At 47.8% G+C, this 17330-nt stretch overlaps 1 protein-coding gene across 1 annotated transcript in view; it reads left to right on the top strand.

Annotated features, from left to right (window-relative positions):
- Positions 1–17021, top strand: part of LOC120022971 (zinc finger FYVE domain-containing protein 26-like) — a 25369-nt gene extending 8348 nt beyond the window's left edge. The window contains exons 4-10 of the mRNA XM_038966931.1: positions 1616–1731; positions 2665–2882; positions 4411–4567; positions 6145–6204; positions 8201–8383; positions 10641–10691; positions 14478–17021. Of these exons, the coding sequence (XP_038822859.1) occupies positions 1616–1731; positions 2665–2882; positions 4411–4567; positions 6145–6204; positions 8201–8383; positions 10641–10691; positions 14478–14708 (1016 nt within the window). The 3' untranslated portion in view covers positions 14709–17021. The remainder of the gene's footprint in view (positions 1–1615; positions 1732–2664; positions 2883–4410; positions 4568–6144; positions 6205–8200; positions 8384–10640; positions 10692–14477) is intronic.
- The last annotated feature ends 309 nt before the right edge of the window (positions 17022–17330 follow it).

Below are 17330 nucleotides of genomic sequence, written 5' to 3'. Positions count from 1 at the left end.
CTCTGTATCTTCAGTATCAATCTGTGGCCGTTTTACAGTCAGTCTCTGTCCTTCTGTTACTGTATCCAGGCCATGACGCTAGCAGTCAGAGGTCAGAGGTCAGAGCAGTATATTTATTGAGGACTTGGACGGTATACCAGTTATGAACAGAATTGACTTTGTGAACAAACTGGGTTAGGGAAGGGGCATACATCTCTCCTGTACCCTCCAGTTGGGCTGGGTTAGGGAAGGGGCATACATCTCTACTGTACCCTCCAGTTGGGCTGGGTTAGGGAAGGGGCATACATCTCTCCTGTACCCTCCAGTTGGGCTGGGTTAGGGAAGGGGCATACATCTCTACTGTACCCTCCAGTTGGGCTGGGTTAGGGAAGGGGCATACATCTCTCCTGTACCCTCCAGTTGGGCTGGGTTAGGGAATGGGCATACATCTCTACTGTACCCTCCAGTTGGGCTGGGTTAGGGAAGGGGCATACATCTCTCCTGTACCCTCCAGTTGGGCTGGGTTAGGGAAGGGGCATACATCTCTCCTGTACCCTCCAGTTGGGCTGGGTTAGGGAAGGGGCATACCTCTCACTGTACCCTCCAGTTGGGCTGGGTTAGGGAAGGGGCATCATCTCTCCTGTACCTCCAGTTGGGCTGGGTTAGGGAAGGGCATACATCTCTACTGTACCCTTCAGTTGGGCTGGGTTAGGGAATGGGCATACATCTCTACTGTACCCTCCAGTTGGGCTGGGTTAGGGAATGGGCATACATCTCTCCTGTACCCTCCAGTTGGGCTGGGTTAGGGAAGGGGCATACATCTCTACTGTACCCTCCAGTTGGGCTGGGTTAGGGAATGGGCATACATCTCTACTATAGAGGCCTGGGGCATCTGGGCTGCTGTATGGCCCTTACCCCCCCATACAGGCCTTCTGTGTACAGGCCTCTAGATATGAACGGGCCATACAGCTGCTGCTGTATACAGGCCCCCTAAGGTACTGATTAGTGACCCCACATATACCTCATCCCCCCTAAGGTACTGATTAGTGACCCTACCTACATATACCTCATCCCCCCTAAGGTACTGATTAGTGACCATACCTACATATACCTCTATTCTATAGGCTGGGATCCTCACTATGCAGCTGTTATTCTATAGGCTGGGATCCACACTATGCAGCTGTTATTCTATAGGCTGGGATCCACACTATGCAGCTGTTATTCTATAGGCTGGGATCCACACTATACAGCTTTTATTCTATAGGCTGGGATCCACACTATGCAGCTGTTATTCTATAGCTGGGATCCCACACTATGCAGCTGTTATTCTATAGGCTGGGATCCACACTATGCAGCTGTTATTCTATAGGCTGGGATCCTCACTATGCAGCTGTTATCTATAGGCGGGGATCCTCACTATGCAGCTATTATTCTATAGGCTGGGATCCTCACTATGCAGCTGTTTAGGGGAGGGGGGGGGGGTGCTTCTCACTTACTTTTTGACGGAAAAAAAAAGGAGGTGGGCAGGTCTGAACGTCTAAAAAAGAGAGGATGGAGGACAATGGTGCCGGGATCGCGCGGAAGGGGGAGAAGTGAACGAGTCGTGAGGGGGGGCGGAGGGCCGCGGGTTACTTCTTGGAGACTCTAGATACAGACCTGGAGGTCTGCAGCCGATACCTCCTGTCCTCCTGTCAACTGCTGCAGCGGCGGGGACACTTCCACACACTATACCAGCTACAACAGTTCATGATGGTTAGTCTGTCCTCCTTCCACCACCCCCCTCTCCTCTCCTCTCCTCCACTCCCTCCCACCACCCCCTTCTCTTCTCCTCTCCTCCACTCCCCCACCACCCCCCTCTCCTCTCCTCCACTCCCCCACCACCCCCCTCTCCTCTCCTCTCCTCCACTCCCTCCCACCACCCCCTTCTCCTCTCCTCCACTCCCCCACCAACCCCCTCTCCTCTCCTCCACTCCCTCCCACCACCCCCTTCTCCTCTCCTCTCCTCCACTCCCCCACCACCCTCCTCTCCTCTCCCTCCTACCACCCACCCTCTCCTCTCCACCACTCCCTCCTACCACCCACCCTCTCCTCCACTCCCCCACCACCCTCCTCTCCTCTCCTCCCTCCTACCACCCCCCATCTCCTCTCCTCCTCTCCCCCACCCCCCCCTCTCCTCTCCTCCACTCCCTCCTACCACCCACCCTCTCCTCTCCTCCTCTCCCCCACCACCCCCCTCTCCTCTCCTCCTCTCCCTCCTACCACCCACCCTCTCCTCTCCTCCTCTCCCCCACCCCCCCTCTCCTCCCCTCCCCCACCACCCCCCTCTCCTCTCCTCCTCTCCCCCACCCCTCCTCTCCTCCTCTCCCCCATCATCCTCCTCTCCTCCTCTCCCCCATCATCCTCCTCTCCTCCTCTCCCCATCCTGCTCCTATCCTCCTCTCCTCTCCTCCTCTCCTCCTCTCCCCCATCATCCTCCTCTCCTCCTCTCCCCCATCATCCTCCTCTCCTCCTCTCCCCCATCATCCTCCTCTCCTCCTCTCCCCCACCACCCCCCTCTCCTCTCCTCCTCTCCCCCACCACCCTCCTCTCTAGAATAAAGAACTGAATAGCAGTGCAGCCCCTCTATAAGATAATAAGATCTGAATCTGATTAGAAATAGAATGACCCTCTCCTCCCTCCTGTCAGGACCACGTACGAGCGGCCATGACGTGTATCCGGTTCTTCACCCACGGCGTCGTGTCCTACGTACAGCTGGGAGACCAGCGGAGATGGCTGGTTCGGGCCAAGGAGCACCTCAGAACCTACCTTCAGGAGCAACAGGGAACACGTACCAACAGCACTAACAGGAAGAGGAGCACCTCTAACTCCTTCAGAAAGAAGATGTCTTCTAGTGATGTGTCCAGGTAAGACTAGAGGGGCCGGGGTCTAGAGGGGCCGGGGTCTAGAGGGGCCGGGGTCTAGAGGGGCCGGAGTCTAGAGGGGCCGGAGTCTAGAGGGGCCCTGAGTCTAGAGGGGCCCTGAGTCTAGAGGGAGGCAGAGTCTAGAGGGAGGCAGAGACTAGCAATTCAAACGTTTAGACGGCTGAAGCAAGCATACACATTTTCTTCAGGAAATGTACCTTTTTACCTCATGTATATATCCAGGTGGTGGTGACAGCCATCTTCACGTGACCATAACTGAACCATTTCATAGTGCAGCCATCTCCTTTCTAACCTGTACCCCCTCACATTGACTCGGTACCTGTACCCCCTCACATTGACTCGGTACCGGTACCCCCTCACATTGACTCGGTACCGGTACCCCCTCACATTGACTCGGTACCGGTACCCCCTCACATTGACTCGATACCGGTACCCCCTCACATTGACTCGATACCGGTACCCCCTCACATTGACTCGATACCGGTACCCCCTCACATTGACTCGGTACCGGTACCCCCTCACATTGACTCGGTACCGGTACCCCCTCACATTGACTCGGTACCGGTACCCCCTCACATTGACTCGATACCGGTACCCCCTCACATTGACTCGGTACCGGTACCCCCTCACATTGACTCGATACCGGTACCCCCTCACATTGACTCGATACCGGTACCCCCTCACATTGACTCGGTACCGGTACCCCCTCACATTGACTCGATACCGGTACCCCTGTATATAGCCTTGTTATTGTTATTTTATTGTTAGTTTTTATAATATTTTTTACTTTAGTTTAATTAGTAAATATTTTCTTAACTCTATTTCTTGAACTGCATTGTTGGTTAAGGGCTTGTAAAGTAAAAGGATGTGACCATAACTGATTTAATTGTGTAGTGTGGCCATCTCTCCTGAGCAGTGAGGCTGTAGTGAGGCTGTAGTGAGGCTGTAGTGAGGCTGTAGTGAGGCTGTAGTGAGGCTGTAGTGAGGCTGTAGTGAGGCTGTAGTGTGCCTGTAGTGTGCCTGTAGTGAGGCTGTAGTGTGCCTGTAGTGAGGCTGTAGTGAGGCTGTAGTGAGGCTGTAGTGAGGTTGTAGTGAGGCTGTAGTGAGGCTGTAGTGAGGCTGTAGTGTGGCTGTAGTGTGGCTGTAGTGTGGCTGTAGTGTGGCTGTAGTGAGGCTGTAGTGAGGTTGTAGTGAGGCTGTAGTGTGCCTGTAGTGTGCCTGTAGTGAGGCTGTAGTGAGGCTGTAGTGAGGCTGTAGTGAGGCTGTAGTGAGGCTGTAGTGAGGCTGTAGTGTGCCTGTAGTGTGCCTGTAGTGTGCCTGTAGTGAGGCTGTAGTGAGGCTGTAGTGAGGCTGTAGTGAGGCTGTAGTGAGGCTGTAGTGTGCCTGTAGTGTGCCTGTAGTGTGCCTGTAGTGAGGCTGTAGTGAGGCTGTAGTGAGGCTGTAGTGAGGCTGCCGTGAGGCTGCAGTGTGGCTGCTATCATGTAACATTCCCCTTTGTTTTCTGAACCAGACACATGAACACTATAGAGCTCCAGCTGGAGGTGACTCGGTTCCTGCATCACTGTGAAACATCCAGCTCCACGCTTGCCCTCACCCCCTCTGTCTCCTCCAGCACTCCTCCCACTCTGTTCGGCCCCAGCGCTATGAAGATCGATGTAGCCTGCAAGGTGAGCCTGCCCCCTGCAAAGCTTCTCAAAGATAGGGAGTAGTGCACTATATAGGGAATAGTGCACTAGACGGGGGTGTTAGGGCACTAGACGGGGGTGTTAGGGCACTAGACGGGGGAGTTAGGGCACTAGACGGGGGAGTTAGGGCACTAGACGGGGGAGTTAGGGCACTAGACGGGGCACTAGACGGGGAGTTAGGGCACTAGACGGAGAGTTAGGGCACTAGACGGAGAGTTAGGGCACTAGACGGAGAGTTAGGGCACTAGACGGAGAGTTAGGGCACTAGACGGAGGGTGTAGGGCACTAGACGGAGGGTGTAGGGCACTAGACGGAGGGTGTAGGGCACTAGACGGGGGGTGTAGGGCACTAGACGGGGGGTGTAGGGCACTAGACGGGGGGTGTAGGGCACTAGACGGGGGGTGTAGGGCACTAGACGGGGGGTGTAGGGCACTAGACGGAGGGTTAGGGCACTAGACGGGGCGTTAGGGCACTAGACGGGGCGTTAGGGCACTAGACGGGGCGTTAGGGCACTAGACGGGGCGTTAGGGCACTAGACGGAGGGTTAGGGCACTAGACGGGGGGTGTAGGGCACTAGACGGGGGGTGTAGGGCACTAGACGGGGGGTGTAGGGCACTAGACGGGGGGTGTAGGGCACTAGACGGGGGTGTAGGGCACTAGACGGGGGGGTGTAGTGCACTAGACGGAGATTTAGGGAACTAGACGGGGAGTTAGGGCACTAGACGGGGGTGTAGGGCACTAGACGGAGGGTTAGGGCACTAGACGGAGGGTTAGGGCACTAGACGGAGGGTTAGGGCACTAGACGGGGGGTTAGGGCACTAGACGGGGAGTTAGGGCACTAGACGGGGGTGTAGGGCACTAGACGGAGAGTTAGGGCACTAGACGGAGAGTTAGGGCACTAGACGGGGTGTGTAGGGCACTAGACGGGGGGTGTAGGGCACTAGACGGGGGGTGTAGGGCACTAGACGGGGGGTGTAGGGCACTAGACGGGGGGGTGTAGGGCACTAGACGGGGGAGTGTAGGGCACTAGACGGGGGGGTGTAGGGCACTAGACGGGGGGGTGTAGGGCACTAGACGGGGGGGTGTAGGGCACTAGACGGAGGGGTGTAGGGCACTAGACGGAGGGGTGTAGGGCACTAGACGGGGGGTGTAGGGCACTAGACGGGGCGTTGGGGCACTAGACGGGGCGTTGGGGCACTAGCCGGGGCGTTGGGGCACTAGGCGGGGCGTTGGGGCACTCGGCGGGGCGTTGGGGCACTAGACGGAGAGTTAGGGCACTAGACGGGGGCGTTAGGGCACTAGAGCACTAGACGGGGGCGTTAGGGCACTAGACGGGGGCGTTAGGGCACTAGACAGAGAGTTAGGGCACTAGACAGGGGCGTTGACGGGGGCGTTAGGGCACTAGACGGGGAGTATAGCATGCCACTTGGGCCATAAAACAGAATGGTAGTGTCTTAAGTACTTGTGCTATTAACAGATCGGTTTGATGTTGTTAACAGATAACTCAGTGAATAATATGGGGCTCCATCTGACATCGTGTCATTGCATTTACATTGCAGGTGATGTTGGGAGGAAAGAACATTGAGGAGGGGTTTGGTATTGCATACCGAGTCATACAGGTAAGAGACATTATTCTCAGTGATTTCCGGTATGGCGATCAGGAGGAGGTGGATACGTCTGGCATTTCCTTTCTTTACTAAAACATTCATCTTAAATAGAAAATACCTCGACTTTAAAGTCAAGAAATAACTGAAACGTTATGTTATGGCAAATACTAGATATAGAGACCGAAACACAGAGAGGAGTAGCTGTCGACTCGACTAGAATGAGTTTAGACAAACAAGAGGACCAAGTAACTAACGACTCGACTAGAATGAGTTTAGAGAAACAAGAGGACCAAGTAACTGACGACTCGACTAGAATGAGTTTAGACAAACAAGAGGACCAAGTAACTAACAACTCGACTAGAATGAGTTCAGACAAACAATAGGGCCGTGGACCAAGTAACTGACGACTCGACTAGAATGAGTTTAGAGAAACAAGAGGACCATGGACCAAGTAACTGACGACTTGACTAGAATGAGTTTAGACAAGCAAGAGGACCAAGTAACTGTCGACTCGACTAGAATGAGTTTAGACAAACAAGAGGACCATGGACCAAGTAACTGACGACTCGACTAGAATGAGTTTAGACAAGCAAGAGGACCAAGTAACTAACAACTCGACTAGAATGAGTTTAGAGAAACAAGAGGACCATGGACCAAGTAACTGTCGACTCGACTAGAATGAGTTTAGACAAACAAGAGGACCAAGTAACTAACAACTCGACTAGAATGAGTTTAGAGAAACAAGAGGACCAAGTAACTGACGACTCGACTAGAATGAGTTTAGACAAACAAGAGGACCAAGTAACTAACAACTCGACTAGAATGAGTTCAGACAAACAATAGGGCCGTGGACCAAGTAAATGATGACTCGACTAGAATGAGTTTAGACAAGCAAGAGGACCAAGTAACTAACGACTCGACTAGAATGAGTTTAGAGAAACAAGAGGACCATAGACCAAGTAACTGATGACTCGACTAGAATGAGTTTAGACAAGCAAGAGGACCAAGTAACTAACAACTCGACTAGAATGAGTTTAGAGAAACAAGAGGACCGTGGACCAAGTAACTGACGACTTGACTAGAATGAGTTTAGACAAGCAAGAGGACCAAGTAACTAACGACTCGACTAGAATGAGTTTAGAGAAACAAGAGGACCATAGACCAAGTAACTGATGACTCGACTAGAATGAGTTTAGACAAGCAAGAGGACCAAGTAACTAACAACTCGACTAGAATGAGTTTAGAGAAACAAGAGGACCGTGGACCAAGTAACTGACGACTTGACTAGAATGAGTTTAGAGAAACAAGAGGACCGTGGACCAAGTAACTGACGACTCGACTAGAATGGGTTTAGAGAAACAAGAGGACCAAGTAACTGACGACTCGACTAGAATGAGTTTAGAGAAACAAGAGGACCATGGACCAAGTAAATGATGACTCGACTAGAATGAGTTTAGACAAGCAAGAGGACCAAGTAACTAACGACTCGACTAGAATGAGTTTAGAGAAACAAGAGGACCATAGACCAAGTAACTGATGACTCGACTAGAATGAGTTTAGACAAGCAAGAGGACCAAGTAACTAACAACTTTTAGATTTGATATATATTATAAAGTTAAACAACAAAACAGATATTTGACAGAATTTGGAAGACCTAATGATGATCACCTTGGGGGAATGTTTTGAAGAGTGGGCGTTTTTGTGTTTGTTAAAAAAGATTAAACTAATTGTAAAAAAAAAAAAAGTAAGAAGGGGACACCCCCCCCCCCACCCCCCCCACCCCCCCCACCCCTGCATATATTATTAACATTGTCAACATGTTCACTACCGTTCCAAAGTTTGGGGTAACTTAGAAATGCCCTCGTTATTTGAAAGAAAAACCTCTTTTTTTTTGTCCAATAAAATAAAAACAAGGACATTTCTAAGTGAACCCAAACTTTTTGAACGGTTGTGTACATTATTTATTTGTTAAAACATGAAACATCGGTTTTTCCTCTCCTCTACTCAGGACTTCCAGCTGGAAGCCTTGACGGTGTACGTGCGTGCGGGCCAGAGGCTTGTGCGCCAGCGTCAGTACCGGGCCGTGCGCCAGCTGCTGAAGTGTGTGGGCGAGTCGGGCACCGCCACCAAGAACGACTGTGATGTCATCATACTCAGCTGTGTCTCCATCGCAGATAAGGGGCCCACAGACGTGAGTTAAAGATAAGGGGCCCCACAGATGTGAGTTACGGATAAGGGGCCCCACAGACGTGAGTTACGGATAAGGGGCCCCACAGACGTGAGTTACGGATAAGGGGCCCCACAGACGTGAGTTACGGATAAGGGGCCCCACAGACGTGAGTTACGGATAAGGGGCCCCACAGACGTGAGTTACGGATAAGGGGCCCCACAGACGTGAGTTACGGATAAGGGGCCCCACAGACGTGAGTTACGGATAAGGGGCCCCACAGACGTGAGTTACGGATAAGGGGCCCCACAGACGTGAGTTACGGATAAGGGGCCCCACAGACGTGAGTTACGGATAAGGGGCCCCACAGACGTGAGTTACGGATAAGGGGCCCCACAGACGTGAGTTACGGATAAGGGGCCCCACAGACGTGAGTTACGGATAAGGGGCCCCACAGACGTGAGTTACAGATAAGGGGCCCCACAGACGTGAGTTACAGATAAGGGGCCCCACAGACGTGAGTTACAGATAAGGGGCCCCACAGACGTGAGTTACAGATAAGGGGCCCCACAGACGTGAGTTACAGATAAGGGGCCCCACAGACGTGAGTTACAGATAAGGGGCCCCACAGACGTGAGTTACAGATAAGGGGCCCCACAGACGTGAGTTACAGATAAGGGGCCCCACAGACGTGAGTTACAGATAAGGGGCCCCACAGACGTGAGTTACAGATAAGGGGCCCCACAGACGTGAGTTACAGATAAGGGGCCCCACAGACGTGAGTTACAGATAAGGGGCCCCACAGACGTGAGTTACAGATAAGGGGCCCCACAGACGTGAGTTACAGATAAGGGGCCCCACAGACGTGAGTTACAGATAAGGGGCCCCACAGACGTGAGTTACAGATAAGGGGCCCCACAGACGTGAGTTACAGATAAGGGGCCCCACAGACGTGAGTTACAGATAAGGGGCCCCACAGACGTGAGTACAGTAGGGCCCCACAGACGTGAGTTGCAGATAAGGGGCCCCACAGACGTGAGTTGCAGATAAGGGGCCCCACAGACGTGAGTTACACAGATAAGGGGCCCCACAGACGTGAGTTACACAGATAAGGGGCCCCACAGACGTGAGTTACACAGATAAGGGGCCCCACAGACGTGAGTTACACAGATAAGGGGCCCCACAGACGTGAGTTACACAGATAAGGGGCCCCACAGACGTGAGTTACACAGATAAGGGGCCCCACAGACGTGAGTTACACAGATAAGGGGCCCCACAGACGTGAGTTACACAGATAAGGGGGCCCACAGACGTGAGTTACACAGATAAGGGGCCCCACAGACGCGCATTACAGATAAGGGGCCCACAATCTCTTTCAAATAAATCAGTTTACCATTTACCAGTGATGGAAAAAGAACCCAAATATCATACTTGAGTAAAAGTAAAGATACTTTAATATAAAATGACTCAAGTAAAAGTGAGTCACCCAGCAAAATACTACTTGAGTAAAAGTCTAAAAGTATTTGGTTTTAAATATACTTAAGTATCAAAAGTAAAAGTATAAATAATGTCAAATTCCTTTATATGAAGCAAACCAGACGGAACCATTTTCTTGTTTTTTAAATTTACGGATAGCCAGGGGCACGCCCCAACACTCAGACATAATTGAAGCAAGTGTGTTTAGTGAGTCCGCCAGATCAGAGGCAGTAGGGAGGACCAGGGATGTTCTCTGTTTAGTGAGTCCACCAGATCAGAGGCAGTAGGGAGGACCAGGGATGTTCTCTTGATAAGTGTACGAATTAGGCAATTTTCCTGTCCTGCTAAGCATTCAAAATGTAACCAGTACTTTTGGGTGTCAGGGGAAAATGTACGGAGTAAAAAGTGCCTACTTTTCTTTAGGAATGTAGTGAAGTAAAAGTTGTCAAACATATGAATAGTAAAGTAAAGTTCAGAAACCAAAAAAAAACGACTTAAGGAAAAATACTTTAAAGTATTTTTCCTTAAGTACTTTACACCACTGCCATGTACAGCCTTCAGTAGGGCATTAGTCCTTTAGTAGTCTACAACACTTTACTTTGTGAAATGTTGATAGACATCACATATTATAACCCTTATATTGTAAGACATCATAAAGGCTAATACATGCTTATAATAAGTTTATAAAGCGTTATAGTTGCCAGTTGTCAGTAAGATGTTACCCAATAGTGTACCAATTACAGCCTTCCTCGCACTGTCACTGTCTGAGATGGTGTTAATAAAGTTTTGTTTTGTCTTGATGAAGGCCAAGGAGTTGGAGTGTCTCATTCTGGAGACAAAGAGCACAGAGAACAAGGTAGGTAACCTCCTCTCCTCTCCTGTCCTCTTCCTCATCTCCCATCTGTACAAGGTAACCACCTCTCCTCTCCTCTCCTCTCTCTCTCCTGTCCTCTTCCTCATCTCCCATCTGTACAAGGTAACCTCACCTCTCCTCTCCTCTCTCTCTCCTGTCCTCTTCCTCATCTCCCATCTGTACAAGGTAACCTCACCTCCTCTCCTCTCCTCTCCTCTCCTCTCCTCTCCTCTCCTCTCCTCTCCTCTCCTCTCCTCTCCTCTCCTCTCCTCTCCTCTCCTCTCCTCTCCTCTCTCCTGTCCTCTTCCTCATCTCCCATCTGTACAAGGTAACCTCCTCTCCTCTCCTCTCTCCTGTCCTCTTCCTCATCTCCCATCTGTACAAGGTAACCTCCTCTCCTCTCCTCTCCTCTCCTCTCCTCTCCTCTCCTCTCCTCTCCTCTCCTCTCCTCTCCTCTCCTCTCCTCTCCTCTCCTCTCCTCTCCTCTCCTCTCCTCTCCTCTCCTCTCCTCTCCTCTCTTCTCTCTCTCCTGTCCTCTTCCCCATCTCCCATCTGTACAAGGTAACCTCTTCTCCTGTCCTCTTCCTCATCTCCCATCTGTACAAGGTAGCCTCCTCCTCTCTTCCTCCTCTCTCTCCTCCCCCTCATGATATCCTTTATCCTGTCCTCCTCTTCCTCACCATCTCCCACCCCATATCTCTTTTTTCATCGTCTCCTGTCTAGTCCTCCTTCTCCATGTCTCCTCACTCTCTCTCTCTACAACCCTCCAACATTCTGGTGATGTCTGTCTGTCTCTGTAGATTAACACCTGGCTGGAATATGTCTCTGTAGATTAACACCTGGCTGGAATATGTCTCTGTAGATTAACACCTGGCTGGAATATGTCTCTGTCTCTGTAGATTGACACCTGGCTGTAATATGTCTCTGTCTCTGTAGATTAACACCTGGCTGGAATATGTCTCTGTAGATTAACACCTGGCTGGAATATGTCTCTGTCTCTGTAGATTAACACCTGGCTGGAATATGTCTCTGTCTCTGTAGATTAACACCTGGCTGGAATATGTCTCTGTAGATTAACACCTGGCTGGAATATGTCTCTGTCTCTGTAGATTGACACCTGGCTGTAATATGTCTCTGTCTCTATAGATTAACACCTGGCTGGAATATGTCTCTGTAGATTAACACCTGGCTGGAATATGTCTCTGTAGATTAACACCTGGCTGGAATATGTCTCTGTCTCTATAGATTAACACCTGGCTGGAATATGTCTCTGTCTCTATAGATTAACACCTGGCTGTAATATGTCTCTGTAGATTAACACCTGGCTGTAATATGTCTCTGTAGATTAACACCTGGCTGGAATATGTCTCTGTAGATTAACACCTGACTGTAATATGTCTCTGTCTCTGTAGATTAACACCTGGCTGTAATATGTCTCTGTAGATTAACACCTGGCTGTAATATGTCTCTGTAGATTAACACCTGGCTGTAATATGTCTCTGTAGATTAACACCTGGCTGGAATATGTCTCTGTAGATTAACACCTGGCTGGAATATGTCTCTGTAGATTAAGGCCTACCTGTAATATGTCTCTGTCTCTGTAGATTAACACCTGACTGTAATATGTCTCTGTCTCTATAGATTAAGGCCTGACTGGAATATGTCTCTGTCTCTGTAGATTAACACCTGGCTGGAATATGTCTCTGTCTCTATAGATTAACACCTGGCTGGAATATGTCTCTGTAGATTGACACCTGGCTGTAATATGTCTCTGTAGATTGACACCTGGCTGTAATATGTCTCTGTAGATTAACACCTGGCTGGAATATGTCTCTGTCTTTGTAGATTAACACCTGGCTGGAATATGTCTCTGTAGATTAAGGCCTACCTGTAATATGTCTCTGTAGATTAAGGCCTGACTGTAATATGTCTCTGTAGATTAACACCTGGCTGTAATATGTCTCTGTAGATTAACACCTGACTGTAATATGTCTCTGTAGATTAAGGACTGACTGTAATATGTCTCTGTCTCTGTAGATTAAGGCCTGACTGTAATATGTCTCTGTCTCTGTAGATTAACACCTGGCTGGAATATGTCTCTGTAGATTAACACCTGACTGTAATATGTCTCTGTCTCTGTAGATTAACACCTGGCTGTAATATGTCTCTGTAGATTAACACCTGGCTGTAATATGTCTCTGTAGATTAACACCTGGCTGTAATATGTCTCTGTAGATTAACACCTGGCTGGAATATGTCTCTGTAGATTAACACCTGGCTGGAATATGTCTCTGTAGATTAAGGCCTACCTGTAATATGTCTCTGTCTCTGTAGATTAACACCTGACTGTAATATGTCTCTGTCTCTATAGATTAAGGCCTGACTGTAATATGTCTCTGTCTCTATAGATTAAGGCCTGACTGTAATATGTCTCTGTCTCTGTAGATTAACACCTGGCTGGAATATGTCTCTGTAGATTAACACCTGGCTGGAATATGTCTCTGTAGATTAACACCTGGCTGGAATATGTCTCTGTCTCTATAGATTAACACCTGGCTGGAATATGTCTCTGTAGATTAACACCTGGCTGGAATATGTCTCTGTAGATTAACACCTGGCTGGAATATGTCTCTGTAGATTAACACCTGGCTGGAATATGTCTCTGTAGATTAACACCTGGCTGGAATATGTCTCTGTAGATTAACACCTGGCTGGAATATGTCTCTGTAGATTAACACCTGGCTGTAATATGTCTCTGTAGATTAACACCTGGCTGGAATATGTCTCTGTAGATTAACACCTGGCTGGAATATGTCTCTGTAGATTAACACCTGGCTGGAATATGTCTCTGTAGATTAACACCTGGCTGGAATATGTCTCTGTAGATTAACACTTGGCTGGAATATGTCTCTGTAGATTAACACCTGGCTGGAATATGTCTCTGTAGATTAACACCTGACTGTAATATGTCTCTGTCTCTGTAGATTAACACCTGGCTGTAATATGTCTCTGTAGATTAACACCTGGCTGGAATATGTCTCTGTAGATTAACACCTGGCTGGAATATGTCTCTGTAGATTAACACCTGGCTGGAATATGTCTCTGTCTCTATAGATTAACACCTGGCTGGAATATGTCTCTGTAGATTAACACCTGGCTGGAATATGTCTCTGTAGATTAACACCTGGCTGGAATATGTCTCTGTAGATTAACACCTGGCTGGAATATGTCTCTGTAGATTAACACCTGGCTGGAATATGTCTCTGTAGATTAACACCTGGCTGGAATATGTCTCTGTCTCTGTAGATTAACACCTGGCTGGAATATGTCTCTGTAGATTAACACCTGGCTGGAATATGTCTCTGTAGATTAACACCTGGCTGGAATATGTCTCTGTAGATTAACACCTGGCTGGAATATGTCTCTGTAGATTAACACCTGGCTGTAATATGTCTCTGTAGATTAACACCTGGCTGTAATATGTCTCTGTCTCTGTAGATTAACACCTACCTGTAATATGTCTCTGTAGATTAAGGACTGACTGTAATATGTCTCTGTAGATTAAGGACTGACTGTAATATGTCTCTGTAGATTAAGGACTGACTGTAATATGTCTCTGTAGATTAAGGACTGACTGTAATATGTCTCTGTCTCTGTAGATTAACACCTACCTGTAATATGTCTCTGTAGATTAAGGACTGACTGTAATATGTCTCTGTAGATTAAGGACTGACTGTAATATGTCTCTGTAGATTAAGGACTGACTGTAATATGTCTCTGTCTCTGTAGATTAAGGCCTACCTGCAGGTGAGTAAACTGCGAGCGGGCTATCTCCTAGCTGTAAAGCTGGATACAGCCAGAGCCGGGCCGCTGGTTCAAGAAGTCCTCCAGGCAGCAGAGGGCGTCGGAGACTCTGTCATGCAGGACATCTGTTGCCAGTGGCTGTCTGAGCACAAGGACAGGGTCAGAACGACGCCTCCGCCGGGATCTACAAGACAAGGCCGACCCAACGCCAAGTAACCCCATGGGGAGAACATGGGCCGTGTTCATTACGCACCAAACAAAAGAAGAAGAAGAAAACGGACTGAACCAGGATTGGACTACCAGGACTCGTCTAATAAGAAATGCTCGTTTTAGTTTTTCTGTTGCAAAAAAAAAATTTACATTTACATTTAAGTCATTTAGCAGACGCTCTTATCCAGAGCGACTTACAAATTGGTGCATTCACCTTATGATATCCGATGATTACAATATTGTCTATTTGTTGCGTGCCACTAATGAACACGACCCGTAATCGTTGTTCTGGAGAAACCTAGTTCAGGCTACAACATGACATCATCAGGAAATAACAGAAAGCACTTCAACTAGAAACGCCACGAGTGGAACACCAAGACGCCTGGACTCTGTGTCTGTGTGGGGTTGTGAGTGACTTCCTCCTCCTCTTCTCCTCTCTTCCTCCTCCTCACTGAAAGTCGTGAAACACCCATGTGCCGACTCTCATCTGGAGAGGTGACTGACTACAGTCAGACGAGACTGTCTCTCTCTCTCTCATCTGGAGAGGTGACTGACTACAGCCAGACGAGACTGTCTCTCTCTCATCTGGAGAGGTGACTGACTACAGCCAGACGAGACTGTCTCTCTCTCATCTGGAGAGGTGACTGACTACAGTCAGACGAGACTGTCTCTCTCTCTCTCATCTGGAGAGGTGACTGACTACAGCCAGACGAGACTGTCTCTCTCTCATCTGGAGAGGTGACTGACTACAGTCAGACGAGACTGTCTCTCTCTCTCTCATCTGGAGAGGTGACTGACTACAGCCAGACGAGACTAGGATGAATCTAACCACTGAATTGTGAGTTGTTGACCACTTTATCTAGTAAAACTGACGTCTGGGATAAGCACAGAAGACGCATATATCAGAGTAATAGCACAGGCAGTAGTGTAGGATAGTTCTTCAGTTGTATCTCCTACCTCAGTTAAAAAGGGATTTATATTTTGTTTTCACTAACCTTCAAGCCTAGTAATATATTTCATTGTCACAAAATAAACAACTTGATTTAATGTAAATAATTCCTAACTTTTCCAACCCTTTTTTTTTTTTTTTTTTAGATTTTCTTCTTCTCTTGATGTTGTTAGTTAGAAAATAATGATCATGTAAACCTGTCAAGCAGGGGAAAGTAAAGAAGAAAACAAGTGTTGGTATTTACAAGCCTGTCAAGAGCTTTTAAAGAAGATACAAGTGTCGATTTATATTGATGATTTAAGAGTTTCTGAACTTTTTGAATGTCAAAGGAGAGTGGGTTTCATTAGAAGGGATGTCTGTTACTGTCTTATCAGCTCGACCTGCCACTAGTTAACCCCCTTAAAATGTCTGCCCAAGGAGATATTTCCTAGCCTGAAATCCAGACCTGTTTTTTGTTTTGTTTGCTAACATTCCACTTCTAGTACTCGGTGTCATATGTTTGGCACGGCAAGGACACAGAGTGGCAAGAAGTGGAACGTTTACACAAACAGACTGGTACCCAGGCTAGCAATATCATGAGTCTCTCTTGCTTTCTCCCTCAGAGGGCATTTGGGGTCCTGAAAGGGCTTTTAAGATAACTAGAATAACGATGAGCTTTATATAGAATACAACGAAAACTTGGAACGAGTTGGATTTAGTAAAGGGACTCTCTGGATATGTTTTAGGACTTTAAACACCGTTTCAATTCTAGATCATGATAAAGAGGTGTGGTACCTTGTAATGTTACAGGTCAGGATATTATTGTCTCCCTAAAGCCTATCGTAGCTGTCTGTGTCATATTTGTTTTTATGGTATCTGTCTTTGACCAGGAACCACGTTGCTGTGACCATGTTTTGTATATTTGTACTTATTCCCGTTGTTCTGGTGTGTGACACTATGAGTCTCAAATGGCACCTTATACCCTACAGTGCACTATGAGGCCCTAGTTTAACAGTAGTGCACTAAATAGGGAATAGGATGCTGCTTTGGACACAGACAGTCACTTTGACCTCTGTGTACAGACGGTCACTTTGACCTCTGTGTCCTATGCGAGGGTCAGATGTGTTATAGGCCTTCTGTTAGTGTATAAAAACACGTACTTTAATCAATCAAGAGATGTCGCATTAGAAAAGGGATTTTTGTTGCATTCATGATCAATTTAACAACATATTGTCTAATTGTAACTCTTTTGTTTACATAATTGCCCGTTTTTTTATTTCTCACTATAACAAGCGATCCCAGAGTTTACACTATAATGTTTATATTTATCACTTTAATCCCTCAGATTACACTGTAATAAACATTTTTATTTCTCACTTTAATCTCTCAGATTACACTGTAATAAACATTTTTATTTCTCACTTTAATCCCTCAGATTACACCGTAATAAACATTTTTATTTCTCACTTTAATCCCTCAGATTACACCGTAATAAACATTTTTATTTCTCACTTTAATCCCTCAGATTACACTGTAATAAACATTTTTATTTCTCACTTTAATCCCTCAGATTACACCGTAATTTAAACATTTTTATTTCTCACTTTAATCCCTCAGATTACACCGTAATAAACATTTTTATTTCTCACTTTAATCCCTCAGATTACACTGTAATAAACATTTTTATTTCTCACTAATAG

Source organism: Salvelinus namaycush, chromosome 28, assembly GCF_016432855.1.
Source record: "Salvelinus namaycush isolate Seneca chromosome 28, SaNama_1.0, whole genome shotgun sequence".
In the NCBI taxonomy this organism is placed as follows: Eukaryota; Metazoa; Chordata; class Actinopteri; order Salmoniformes; family Salmonidae; genus Salvelinus; species Salvelinus namaycush.
This window is presented reverse-complemented; position numbering and strand designations above follow the sequence as displayed.